The sequence below is a fragment of the Acipenser ruthenus genome, chromosome 15, assembly GCF_902713425.1.
Source record: "Acipenser ruthenus chromosome 15, fAciRut3.2 maternal haplotype, whole genome shotgun sequence".
In the NCBI taxonomy this organism is placed as follows: domain Eukaryota; kingdom Metazoa; phylum Chordata; class Actinopteri; order Acipenseriformes; family Acipenseridae; genus Acipenser; species Acipenser ruthenus.
The window spans coordinates 26,849,031-26,863,310 of NC_081203.1; the positions used below are offsets into that span (position 1 = coordinate 26,849,031).

At 37.1% G+C, this 14,280-nt stretch overlaps 2 protein-coding genes across 3 annotated transcripts in view; both read left to right on the forward strand.

The window, feature by feature from the left end:
- Positions 1-7,816, forward strand: part of LOC131697596 (rho GTPase-activating protein 5-like) — a 33,129-nt gene extending 25,313 nt beyond the window's left edge. For both annotated transcript variants that reach the window (XM_058987667.1, XM_058987668.1), the window contains exons 4-7: positions 1,294-1,371; positions 2,006-2,137; positions 4,251-4,356; positions 5,751-7,816. In XM_058987667.1, coding sequence (XP_058843650.1) covers positions 1,294-1,371; positions 2,006-2,137; positions 4,251-4,356; positions 5,751-6,081 — 647 coding nt within the window. In that variant the 3' untranslated portion in view covers positions 6,082-7,816. The remainder of the gene's footprint in view (positions 1-1,293; positions 1,372-2,005; positions 2,138-4,250; positions 4,357-5,750) is intronic.
- A 3,816-nt stretch (positions 7,817-11,632) lies between these two features.
- Positions 11,633-14,280, forward strand: part of LOC131697597 (A-kinase anchor protein 6-like) — a 111,473-nt gene continuing 108,825 nt past the window's right edge. Inside the window, exon 1 of the mRNA XM_058987669.1 lies at positions 11,633-11,776. The gene's annotated coding sequence lies outside the window, so the exon portion shown is untranslated. The remainder of the gene's footprint in view (positions 11,777-14,280) is intronic.

Consider the following 14,280-nt stretch of genomic DNA (forward strand, 5'->3'; position numbering starts at 1 on the left):
TAGTTTCGTTTCATTTCGCCCAATGAAAGCCATTTAGCTTGATTACATAACATACACACCAACGTTGTTTGGCCGGACAGAGGTTCTGATTAGCAACAAAGATATGACAGTGATAGTCACAGTCGCTGTTTGCTATCTCTTTAAAATATGCTGAAATATAGTTTGGAAATAGTAACAGAATGGTTCCACGAACATTCAGAAGAGGAACAATTAATAAAAGAATAAACACATTTATTATTTTAAAAAGGATTCATCTCACTATGATTTGAGTTTTAATGTCGGAATCAGTGCGATTTTACTGTCAGCAGTCGCAGGTGAAAAAAAAACCTTTTTTAAAAAAAAAAAAAAATAGTTTTTTAAATGCAGTCGTGGCTGTACAATCCTACTTAATATTACAAGCTTGTGTAACAGCTGCGGCTGGTCAGGGAGGCATTTATATTAACATACACACTTATAGCACTGTCTATGTCTACTGGCAGTTTCATTTTACCGTTCGGCAGTGTAAAGAAAACCACGACACCATCAAAATAATGTAAAGGTGCAGCGCATGAATATCATATCAGCAAACCAATTCAGAATTTAGGCATCGGATTAAATGGGAATCAGAGATAGTGCACTTTAAATATACTGTTTTATGTGTAAGTAAAGGGTAGGGTCTGGCATTTAAATATCTACGTGTTTTCAAATAAATGACACTTTTTTGTCTTGCTGAAACAGTATGTTTGTTTATAACCAGTTTATACAAAATGTTAATACTTAACAATAATGTAAACAAATGTCCACAACAATCATGTACTAAAATGGTATTATTTTAGTCTTGTGAAGTTGTAAAAGGCAGACAGTACCTATATTATGAATCCTACCAGTGCCAGTGTGTTTGTCATTCAGGCTTGCATTGGAAGCTGAAAAGCTCCCCTATATTTGTGTTTATGGAAACCTGTGGTGAGTGTGGTGTTTAGGGGAGAGGGTTGTTGGGCACAGTTGTGTACAATAAAACATTTATGGTTTTCTTTAATATTCTTTGGTGTGGCTTAAGTTTTTCCAGTGTGGCTAAAAAATATGAAGTTACTTTAGCCACAGTGGCTAACTAAATGAAAGTCTTAGAGGGAACGGAGGCTGGTAACTTTTTTTTTTTCTGTCGTGATTTTATGGTAGTGACTTTTTTCGTTGTTGTGGGGGGAATACTGGTTTTATACAAGGGATAATATCAATTTTATAGCATTATTTCTATACCATAAATATTTACTACCTTAAGGTTAACACATCCTCCAATAATGTTTTTCTCTCCTCCAGGATTGTCGACTGAGGGTTTATACCGTGTCAGTGGAAATAAGACTGATCAAGATAATATTCAAAAGCAGTTTGATCAAGGTAATGATTTGTTTAATATTCTTTGGTAACCACCTCGCATCATCGGCTTGAATAGAGATGTTGAACCATTTCATGTATTCAATCCAGTGTTTCTTAAGGTCTATTAAGCACATTGCTAGTAGGCCCTATGTCTTGAATTTAAAGAGTTTTTCATGGGAAATACAAGTGTGATCCTCCATGTACTTGATCTCATGTATATATATATATATATATATATATATATATATATATATATATATATATATATATATACACTGTAACTGTACATAACCATGTTTATAAGAGATGATGTTTTTATATAGTAAAATTCTAGCTTTTATTTCAGCTTTTTTCTATCTCTTTTTTTACTGCGCTGTGTAGAGTCCTGGGTGGAATTCTTTTTTACTTTAGTGGCCGAATTCATCACTGGATGGAGATAATTTACCAAACAGTGTAACTAATAAGCATTTATTTGCCTGGTAGCCAACCTATGTTAATTCAAATCCATGACTCTTATCTAGTTTGCTTTATTTCTTTCTTATAAAAATAAATATTTTTATGCTCAATTGTAGAGTTTTGCTTTTACATCTATTTATAGTGACAGCTGTCGCCTTTCTTTAGGCTTTCTAATAAAGTGGTTTTTTTTGTCTTCCAGACCACAGTGTGGATCTGATGGCAATGGATGTGGCAGTAAATGCAGTGGCGGGGGCTCTTAAAGCTTTCTTTGCTGACCTGCCAGATCCTCTTATACCTTACAATCTACACCCCGAGCTGGTGGAAACAGCCAGTAAGTAGAAATTAGGCTGTTTCTGAAGCAGCTTAAGCAAGCTAATGTTGGCAGGTTTGTTTCCACAAAGTAGAATTTTAAGGTCTGCAGAACAGCAGTTTATTTTATTTAAATATATTCGTTCATTTTCAAAAAGTAATAAAAGCAATTATATTGCTCTGAACGCAGACAGAGACGGCATAGCAGCAGGGGCAGGTGTGTGTGTGTCTGACTTTATTTTACAGCAAGACGTTGCAATATGTAAGACGTTAAAGTAGAGAAATATCCTAGGAGTAAAGAATATGTTGTGTTGCTTTACCCCAGTGAATTAACTACAAAACAAATAGCAGTTCAAGTTTATTCCTGAAACAAGTAGTACATAAAGTTGACAACACATTTTATTTATTTTTTTACTTTTTTTTTTCATTCCTTGCCATTGCCCTTTCTTTGCAGTAAACACTGGCCATAGACACGTTTTCATAAAGTAGTAACATGAGGTGCCTTTTTGTTGTGTTTAAAATACAATTTCAGTTTTCGTTTGCTTGTTCAGCTACAAAAAGCCACAAGTTAACCTCATGTAGTTACTTTATAAAACATGTTGATGGCCACTGTTTACTGTGAATAAATGGCAATGGCAAGGAATGAGAAAAAAGTAAAACAATAAATAAATGGTTTCAACTTTATGTACTATTTATTTTGGGAATAAACAAAACAATGTTTAACTTGAACTGCTATTTGGCATCCTTTTGTTTTGTAGTTAATTCACTGGGGTAAAGTAAGGCCTACACAACATACTCCTGGGATATGTTTCTACTTGCAAAGATTTCTACATTTTAGGAAATCATATTTCCTCTCCCTCAATCAACTTGCAATCCTGGCAGTTTTACATGTTTTCTAATAATAACTTTATAATCGTCCATTCATCATGTAACATGATAGATCTACAGTGTTGTACTAATAGTACCTTTTTACAAGTCGAAAGCAAAATGCTGCAGAAAGAGCTTAAGAATACCAACTAAGCTAGTCATGTGGTCTGCACATCAAATAGTATAAAATATACCAAAAAATACAGAATGAATACACATTTTACTTGGTGTTCTTAAGATTACATTATAATTTCAGTGTGTTAAATTAAAACTGTCAATTTGAGTCGCTTTGATACAGCCAGGGATAATTCTTATCTATATTGATAAACTCCACATTCTTAAGAGCCAGTGTCACATGGAATTATTTTGGTCTAACTGGATTTATGATCCTTTTGAAGTTTTCTTTGAACTTCACAGGGCACCAGCCACACTAAGGTTATCTGTGTTTTGAAACCATTATATGCTTGCCATCAAACTATATATATTATAAATTATAGGCTGTGTGCTATTCTGGGGACTTAAACACTGAAGTACTTTGCTTGGTGGCTCCAGTCCATTTGGTAAAAGGGGTTGTTGCTGTTGGGATACACAAAGAAAGAAAGAAAATGTCAATTCTTTCTCTTTTTCTAATATATTTTATGAATAAGTTCCTCATCGGTAGATGGCATGATGAAAATATGGTGAAGTCACTGCTGTAAACCTTCACTGGCATAGGCTTGTGCCCAGTAAGTTTCATAACTAGGTCATCTGTGGAATACAGGATGGGGTTTCATAATGTGTGTGTGTGTGTGTGTGTGTGGCTGTATGTATGACTTGAAGTTCATTGTACCCATTGCGTATAATGCAGCTCTCAAAATAATTCAGGCTGCTGTAGTTAATTATCATAGATTCATATGAAGTATTGTATGTAAAAGAAGCAAGGTTGGGCCTTTCTCCATTAACCTCTTTGAACCAATATTAAATAATTCTTAGTTCATTTTATAAGTGGTTAAATACCTTTATTAGAACCTTTAGTTTCCATTCTTATGGATACCCTTGAACTTCCATACAAACAGTTCTGATCCGATGTTGCATCCGTCCAAAACAGAAACTATGAAACACCTTAAAACCCTGGTGAATCATTTGACAAGAACAGAACAGAATGCAGAATAATATTAAAAAGGCAATATGAGATGGACGTTTTATCTTTTCTGAAACTAATGTAGAAATAAATTAGAAGAAAAGTCAGAAAACTGCACCTCATTTATCATCTTTTTGTTTTTCTACAGAAATAGTTGACAGAATAGAGCGTCTGCAGGTCCTCAAGGAAATTGTGAAGAAATTCCCATCTGTGAACTATGAAGTTTTTAAGTATGTCATTGGTCACCTGAACCGGTATGTAGACTGTCACTTTTTTGTATCTAGTATGTACAGGTATTGTACAAATTACAAGCCTAGGTATTTTCCATCTTTTAGTTTTTACTGAAATACTTTAATTTTGATTCATAAACTTTTAAATGTACGAAGAACCAGTGTTTCTGCTTGCGTTTCCACATACATTTCCTGTTGAAGGCATAAAAGAAAAAAAAAGAATATACCTTTAAAATGTAAGCATCGACTATTGCTTCTGAAATCCACCTGAAGGGACCTATAGTCTGTGGTGTTGAAAGCTTGCATATTTTTAACTTCTGTGTTGTATTAACTGCCTCTTATCTATGCGTAAAGCAAATGCTGGTGTGTTAACAACTAGATCAAAATATAGCACCAGGGGGCTCCCGAGTGACACATCCGGCAAAGGCGCTCCGCGAATAGTGCAGGATGCGCCCTATAGCCTGGAGGTCACCGGTTTGAGTCCAGGTTATTCCACTGCCGACCGTGGACGGGAGCGCCCAGTGGGCGACGCATAATTGGCCGAATGCCGCCCAGGGGGGGAGGGCTTAGATCGGCCAGGGTGTCCTCGGCTCACCGTAAACCAGCGACCCCTGTAGACTGGCCGGGCGCCTGCAGGCTTGTACTGTAACTGGATTCTGTGAATGTGTATGTGTGTTCATTTTTTGACAGGTTAATAATTGTAACCCAAGGGATATTTTTTGTGCCTCAACAGTTCATTTTGCTAGGGTTAACACAGATGACTTCTAAGTCATTGGAACACAGTTTGTTTTCTGCTTTTTCAGCGTTGCTCACGCAGCGCCGCACATCCTAAACTAATTTCTTTCAGAAATAGAATATTTATAGCACTGGCAATTTTTGGTGTCTAGAGGCACAATCTGATATACATGAGAGGAATGCAACATGAAACTCCATGGACGTTTATGACATTACATTCACACTATAACTGTGTAAATGGAGAGCATTCTGAAAAACTGTAAAAAATAAAATAAAATGCACTACCATCCAGTATTGGCTTATACAGTATCCATAGAAGCAAAGAATATATTTATTTACACAGGTTGAACAAAATAATTGAAATCTACACTTTAATGTAAGCGGAATCCCTGACACATGCAATAATATAAGGTTGCTTCTCCTTGTTGCAAATCGGCTTCAGTCACAGTTGACAATATTGCTGTTGGAAGAGTGTCAAAAAAATAATGACAATTCTGGAGACACTGCTGCAGATTTCCCCCCCCCCCCCCCCCGTTTTTACTATATTGTTGAAAAAAGTACCATTACTGAGACTTGGGAGACTGTGTGTTTGTTTTAAATTAGTACAATTAGCAATATATGTATAATGTTATTCAAAGACATGAAGTATTTACAAATGTTTTCTCTCATTTTTCTGCCTTCAGAGTGAGCCATCAAAGCAGAACCAACTTCATGACGGCAGATAATCTCTCCATCTGTTTTTGGCCTACCCTGATGAGACCAGATTTTGAAAACAAGGACACGCTTTCTACCACCAAACTCAATCAGTCTGTCATAGAATCCTTTATTCAGCAGTGCCAGTACTTCTTTTACAATGGAGAAATTGTAGAAACGTCCAACCCTGTGGCAACACCACCACCAGCACAGATGTCTAACGCTGGACACATGGTAGAACCCTTGGTACCACTGCAGCTGCCGCCTCCACTACAACCTCAGCTAATTCAACATCAACTCCAAACTGATCCCTTGGTATAATAAAAAAAAAAAATAGGAGCACATCAATAGTAGCTTTTCCATCGGACATGGATTTTAATGTCTGGATATGCAACTTTCAAAGTCATGTCATACATTCATTTTATTTCCAGACAGTTCAGCTGTACAGTTGATAATGGCAGTGCTTTCTAATTTATACTGTGGAAATTGCTTTGCACACTGCTTCTCGAGCCTTTTGGGACAATATGGGCATGACTGGAGAGATTTCTGGTTCTAACACAGCAGGCTGCGAAATGTAATTTGGCTGCTGCATGAAACCTCAGTACTATCACCTAGCAACTCTTTGTGGAAACTTTTCACAACTTCAGTCGTGGATCTAATATTTATAGAAACGAATTACGTATTTTTTAAAAAAAGCAAAGAGTCATATTTGTGTTTAATCAGTAAATATTATGTATGCAGCCTGTTTTAATGGCTGCATTTTATGTGCTTTTGTTTTTGGCAATCAATCTTTGTCCAAACATTCTGTGTGGGTGGGAGAGTGCACAGCTGTGGTGTATTGTGCAACCTCCCAGATATTTGCACTGTTTGGGATGGGACTTTATTGTGAAAGAGAATGCAGAAGTGCACTGTTAGAAACATTAAGTATCTTTGCACCTTCTATCTTTTCTGATACTAGATCCTGTGGAAATTATGCTTTTTTATGGGGGGGCATCCCACTAATCTTAATCCTACTGTCCTGCACAGCACAATTCTTGGGGACATGTTCATAACAAAGCAGTGTAATGTTGTTTTTTTCTGTTGATCTCACAATGTCTTAGTGCTATCCAGTTTCATAGACATTTTGCAAAATCCATTTGTTCATTAAGCAAAAGGTGCATGTTGGTTTTTATTTCACAAAAACATTTCACTGACGGTCTTTCATGCTCAGTCTGATGCATTTTCATAAAGAGATTTTCCTAACATGATTGAGGGGAACATATACTGGAGGGACAAGTCATTGGTCATGGCATTTTCCATTCTAGCTTGTAAATCTTTTCATAAACATCTGGTTTATAATGTCTTTGAACCAATTCAGGGTTATTCCAGAACTATTAACTGTTTTGGTTCTTTAGGTCTACTTGTGCGTTACCCTCTCCAGAAGAAAAAAAAAACAAAAAAAAACCTGAAGCATTGCTAATGTAGCAATAAATACTATGGGGTACTGACACTTAGCCTCTTGGCTATATATGTATAATCTTGTAAAACTTATATTCAGATTTTCTTTATGTGGTATAATGTACTAAAATTGAGTTAGATTTAATTGACTTTCTGTGTACTTAATTCACCATCTTATGATAAACAAGACTCATTGCTTTTTCCTCTTCTTAAATTTGGTACAGATTATTTTTTGCTGTAAAAGAGGCTGCTTTTATGTAGAAGTTGTGTTTGAGAGTGTAGTTTGGTGGAGATAATGTAAAATGGTGGACTAAACAGTGAGACGGTGTTGGTGAGAATCTGATACATGAATAGTATGGATGTAATGTGTTTCATTTTTTATGCTTTGCTGAACCCTTGTTATTTCATTACTCATCAGAAATGCTACTTTGAAACTGGGAAAATTAAATCAGTTGGTTCATATCTGCAGCTGCTAGCATACTTGTTTTTGTGTAGTTTTTCAAAGCAAACGTATTTGTTCAATGATAAGATCTGCCTCGTTCAAACTGGTGTACAAACTCTTAAGATTTTAACATCCTCTGCTATGTATAATAGTAAATAAATGATTTTGAGAAATTCATATTGAGTTTGATTTACTCAGTGTTTTTCCTGCAATAAAATATTTTTATTTTATTTTTTTTCTCCTTCAATATTATGTTGTAAGTGGTGCTATTAGCAGTAGGTTTGCAACCCTGTGCTTGGTCTTAATATTACACTCAAAGAAGGCAATGGCTTTCATGTTTATATTTAATTCTGAATGATTTTGAATCCCACCTGAGACTATTTGAAAGAAGTTTGTGTTGCTTTGTTCCCCTGTAGTAATAATGCAGTCAAGTTAATCAGCCAAATGGGCTACTACTGACCTTGCCTAGTATGAGCAAAGTATCACACCCACTTTATCATAATTACACTGTTTTATACGTAAACTGGCAGCAAACCATAAACATGTTTAATTTGAAGCTTTTATATCAATGGCATAAATTGTGAAGTAAAATGCCTACTTCTGCTTTAAGGTTACTCTGTAAAGTCCCACTGCTCAGTGTTACAATCTATCAGAGATGCTAATGAATGATTTAACACTGTTTAATTGCACAGATGTGCATTTTCTGAAGTTTTGAACCATTAAAAACAGGCAAACCACAACAACCTTGCTCATCAATGGCTTAGTAACCATTTCCCATCAATACTGCAGTGCATTCTCCACTACTGACTGAATTGTAAAGTAGGATGTAGCTAAAAAAAAAATCAAACCAGGCAAGAGAGAGAACCTTAAAATAAGGTTGAATGGAATAACCTGATAATGGAAGGAGGGGGCTAAAGATTCCCAATACTACATTTAATGTTTAATAACCTGTTGTTTATTTATTTCTTAGCAGACGCCCTTATCCAGGGCGGCTTACAATTGTTACAAGATATCACATTATACATTATTTCACATTATACAGATATCACATTATTTTTACATACAATTACCCATTTATACAGTTGGGTTTTTACTGGAGCAATCTAGGTTGAATCTAGCAATCCAGTAAATGCTCCAGCATTTTTATTTCATAATGCTGATTCTCATATTGCTATGAACATTCTCCATTTCCAAAATGATGGGAAATCGAAGGTTTCAAATGCAATTACAATTGAAAAATGGGAACATCCTCGGAGTGCCAGCATTGATTAAGCACCATAGTTGTTGTGCAACCTTGAAAGCTACAGCCCACATGTTTTTCTCAGCAAACCACACTAAATTATTTTGTACAGAAAAACAAAAAACAGTAAATGAAACTTATTTGAAGAGCATTATAGTGCTGGTGTATATATATATATATATATATATATATATATATATATATATATATATATCTCTCACAGGTCCTCAACTGGCAGCTTCATTAAATAGTACCCGCAAAACACCAGTCTCAACGTCAACAGTGAAGAGGCGACTCCGGGATGCTGGCCTTCTAGGCAGAGTTGCAAAGAAAAAGCCATATCTCAGACTGGCCAATAAAAAGAAAAGATTAAGATGGGCAAAAGAACAGAGACACTGGACAGAGGAAGATTGGAAAAAAGTGTTATGGACAGACGAATCTAAGTTTGAGGTGTTCGGATCACAAAGAAGAACATTCGTGAGACGCAGACCAAATGAAAAGATGCTGGAGGAGTGCTTGACGCCATCTGTCAAGCATGGTGGAGGCAATGTGATGGTCTGGGGGTGCTTTGGTGGTGGTAAAGTGGGAGATTTGTACAGGGTAAAAGGGATCTTGAAGAAGGAAGGCTATCACTCCATTTTGCAACGCCATGCCATATCCTGTGGACGGCGCTTGGTTGGAGCCAATTTCCTCCTACAACAGGACAATGACCCAAAGCACAGCTCCAAACTATGCAATAACTATTTAGGGAAGAAGCTGGTATTCTGTCTATAATGGAGTGGCCAGCACAGTCACCGGATCTCAACCCTATTGAGCTGTTGTGGGAGCAGCTTGACCGTGTGGTACGTAAGAAGTGCCCATCAAGCCAATTCAACTTGTGGGAGGTGCTTCAGGAAGCATGGGGTGAAATCTTTTCAGTTTACCTCAACAAATTGACAACTAGAATGCCAAAGGTCTGCAAGGCTGTAATTGCTGCAAATGGAGGATTCTTTGACGAAAGCAAAGTTTGAAGGACACAATTATTATTTCAATTAAAAATCATTATTTCTAACCTTGTCAATGACTATATTCCCTATTCATTTTGCTATATTTCCTATTCAAACTCATTTCATGTATGTTTTCATGGAAAACAAGGACATTTCTAAGTGACCCCAAACTTTTGAACGGTAGTGTATATATATATATATGGAGAGAGAGAGAGAGAGAGAGAATGATAACAAGACAGGCAAATGGACAGGCATCACCCGCAGGGGGTGCTGGCAGAGTAGGGGTTTAGATAATCTGTTCAGAGCTAGATTTACAATAGACAGTTGGTTGACTTGCTATCTACTTTTCTGTACTGTACCTAGTAGCTCAATAATGTCACCTAGTGGGCACTGATAAACTTGCACATTGTGTATTTGTATTTTGCGGGTGCTGTCCAAAAGCAGACTTTGCTATAATATATTATTCAAGCAGTAACAGCTGCTTGATACAATCTAAGCCATTATAATATTTTGAATTTAATCTTGATGGCTTTATTATAGTAGTGTAGAGAACCTAATACTGATCCCTGTGGTACACCACTGGTTACCTCGCTCCATTTTGAGGTTTCTCCTCTAATCAGTACTTTTTGTTTTCTACGTGTTAACCACTCCCTAATCCATGTGCATGCATTTCCTTGAATCCCTACTGCGTTCAGTTTCAGGATTAATCTTTTATGCAGGACTTTGTCAAAAGCTTTCTGGAAATCCAAATAAACCATGTCATATGCTTTGCAATTATCCATTGTCGATGTTGCATCCTCAAAAAAATCAAGCAGGTTAGTTAGACACGATCTCCCTTTCCTAAAACCATGCTGACTGTCTCCCAGGATACTGTTACTATATAGGTAATTTTCCATTTTGGATCTAATTATAGTTTACATTACCAAATATATTTAAAGATGAGCGTGTGAATTTAATAATTGACAACTATTAATTTGCAAATTTAGTAACCTACTACTATAATGCTTAAACAGATACAAATATGTTAGGATTACACTAATAATACTTTTTGTAAATAGTGTATAGTCAAGTCAGTCGATAATGACGATGTCTAAAGATGTTCTTTAAAGACTGATAGTGTTTATATCCAGGCAGTTTAACAAGGGGGGGGGGGGGGGGGGGGGGGGTATAAACATGCTGCTATCTACAGTATTCCTGTCGATCAATTTCTGTGTCATGGTTCACTCTAGCTGCAATCAAACCATGTGACCTTCAGAAGTGAATAGATACAAGAAAGCAACAGAATATTATATACTGTAGGATTGTGCTTGAAAAATCTGTCTAGCCTCCTGAACAAAAATGAAAAATTAGCAAGAAACAAACGACAATTTCATCACAACAAAAAGGGAACATTGATAATGTTGCTCACACTTAATAGAAAAAAAATACAGTTTAAAGACTTCTTTATCACTTCTTTTAATATGGATGTGGCTCTCCATTTGTAATTTAAAGAATACAGCTTCCCTTTATGTTGATATAAAGTAAATTTTCTTCTATGCATATGTTTGTTTTTTTTTCCACACAAGCAGGGAGTGTTAGTATCTCATAAATATTCAGCAGCACAGCATTGAAATCGCAATGTTAAAAATACAGGAGAGCTGTGTTTTCTCTTTTACTGTGCTCTGTTACTGAGCCACGCCCAGCTGAGACACTGAACCTCACCGGAGGACCACTGCACGCTCCAATAGCACTGCAGAACAGCAGGCATGTCACATCTTGGTTTCCATGGCAACAGTCTTTCCCATAATGAGCTGCATCATCCAAACTGATGTAACAGCGGCATGCAGTGGGTCAAGTGAGGCACCTCCTTGCATCGCATCCTACAGATGTACTGGAAACATCTAAAGGAAGAATGGAGTAACATGGGAAATGGTATGTACATTTAAACCGTGTGTGAGTTTTTTCATATCATTATTCCACTGTTTGGAGGCTTGGCGGCTTTGTTCCAGTGTTGTCATGAATGCTAATAGAGGCATTCCTGCTTTTTCTTGCATTGTAAAGGGCTAGAGGAGGTGGGTGTCGCATACATAAATACCTTCTGCAGACAGTGGGGTTGAGACAAAGGCCTAGAATTTGCATCACAACAACAAAAAAAAAAAGTGTTATTTGTTCTATTTTCACAACCATTTCATGATTTCCAGGGATGTAGGAGCTTGGTTGAGATTTTCAGCAATTCTCATTTGCTAATTACTATGCCAGCAGCCACCCACCTTTCTAAAACTATTTACACAGCACAGTGACCTGATTCTGTGGCAAGACTGCTTTTTTCCATGTGAGCTTTGATTATTTCTTTCAACTGCTGTCGATGATATGTGAATTATTCTTGCATCACTGGTTTTAATTCAAATTATGGCTCAAAGCTGCATTGGTATTGTGGGACTGTATAAGGGCACAGAATCTCCATTACCAAATCCATGTTGTAGTGTGTCCTGTGAATCGTGTTCCGGTCTTTTTTGAGAGGACTTGTATTGGTTACACCTTTTAAAATAAATAAATAAATAAATAAATAAATAATTGTGTTTTATACCTGAAAGCTAAATACACTCATACTTCCCTAATATAGGGCCTGTTAGGTTTGTATTTTACTGTATTGGATATAAATCTACATAGCACCTGCAGATGTATCTGACGTGGGGAGTTAAGGCCTTGCCTTAAACATTTGTTTATTTGCTCTGTATGTCCGTGCTTTTTTGAGATTTTACATTTTTAAAAATATGTGAATGTTGAGGGTATTTCTAAGCAGAATTATGTATTTGTCAGCTATATAAGCAGTTACAATAGAAGAGCTTTTGAAGACAGTCTGGCAGGCTGATGAATGTATTTTGTTTGTCAATTCCCCCTTGGCCCAGGCTGCACAGTGCTCACCGCCTGGCCCCCTTTTGTGTTGTGTTAAAGACCCTGCTGTAGGCACTCATTTGGCACATGTTTATCTGGAGGCCCTAGTCAGTCATTCCTGTGACAAGCAGATCTGTTCAGGAACACTGGCTTTCCACTCAGGGAGTGGTCATTTTCTTCTGGTAGCTGCTGCAAGGCTTTGCTCTAGTTTGCTTGAGAAGAACAAGACGGTAGGACTTTCTAGAGAAAAGTGTGTGGGGGGGGGGGGGGGGGACGACAATAGGTTGATACTAAAAAACAGATTGCAGGTGGTTAATAACAGCAGTTCACAGTAAAAGGATTATCAACTTGGGGGGGGGGGTGGTTCACTCTTATTAAAAAAAAAATAATAACAGAACACTTGTCAAAAATACTATGTATGCTATGTATATATCTTTAAAATGATGTAAACCATAGTCATTTCCCCAATGCAATAGAGACTATAGTATCTTTTCTTATAGGCCTGTCTTTATATGACTCCGCCTAATTGTAATCTATGAGGCAGATTATATGACTGTCTGGAGTATAGGTAGAATTTTGCTTCCTGACTTAGTTTGTGTAGATTTTAAATAGAAATACGAATCGGAAAATTGACTTTTAGTAGCTACTAAGGGATATGCAAGCCTTTTAGGCCTTGTTTACCTGATACAGACAGTGCACAGTAATAGGACTGGTACACTTCTCATCTGGCCTAGTACAGTAAACAGGGAGCTGAACAATCAATGGGTGATATCGTATTTCAGTGGTACTATATTGCTTCTCTTTCTACCAAAAGCGTACACCTAAAAATCTTTTCTTTTGTGCGAGTGATACATAGGAATGGGATTATTTGATGCAGCCTTATAATAAGCGTCCCCTGTTGTGTTGGAGGAAAGGGATGGCCAAGCTATTATCAGTTTTCTATTAATAATTGAAAAGTACAGGGAGCATCCCTGGAGCACAGACTGTGCCTCAGGTGGTGCTCACTGGAAATGGTCGGATCCGACTGACAGCTAAAATAGAGAGAGCCTCAAACCGGTGAGCGCAGCGTGTGAGCCTGGCCCATAGGGAGCAGTCGGCTAGCCAGCGTGCATGCCGCCGTGCCTGTCGCACTGTTTTGTTGCTAGGAATTGAAGAAGGTCGTACGTACGTGGAGGCTGTGATAGGAATACAGATGGCTTCATTGCCCTTTGGCTTTTATATTGTGACATGGATTTGTTTAAATTAATACAATGGGGATACCATGAAGATGAAAATGTGAGCAAAATGGCGCTCTATAAATAATAGAAATGGTATTCATTGTGCTCATCATGAAGGACTCACTGTTGTCCAGAATAATTTTACCTCTGGTTTCACAGACCCACATTAGCACATCATGGACTACCTTACCTAAACTAACATTAGGTAGTCTGACTAGTGGTAATTGGGGTCTGTGAAACCAGCCATTTGTGTTTTTATGTGAGAGAATATCCAACTAATCAGCATACATTTTCTGCATAGTTACATGAAGGACATGTGAAGCA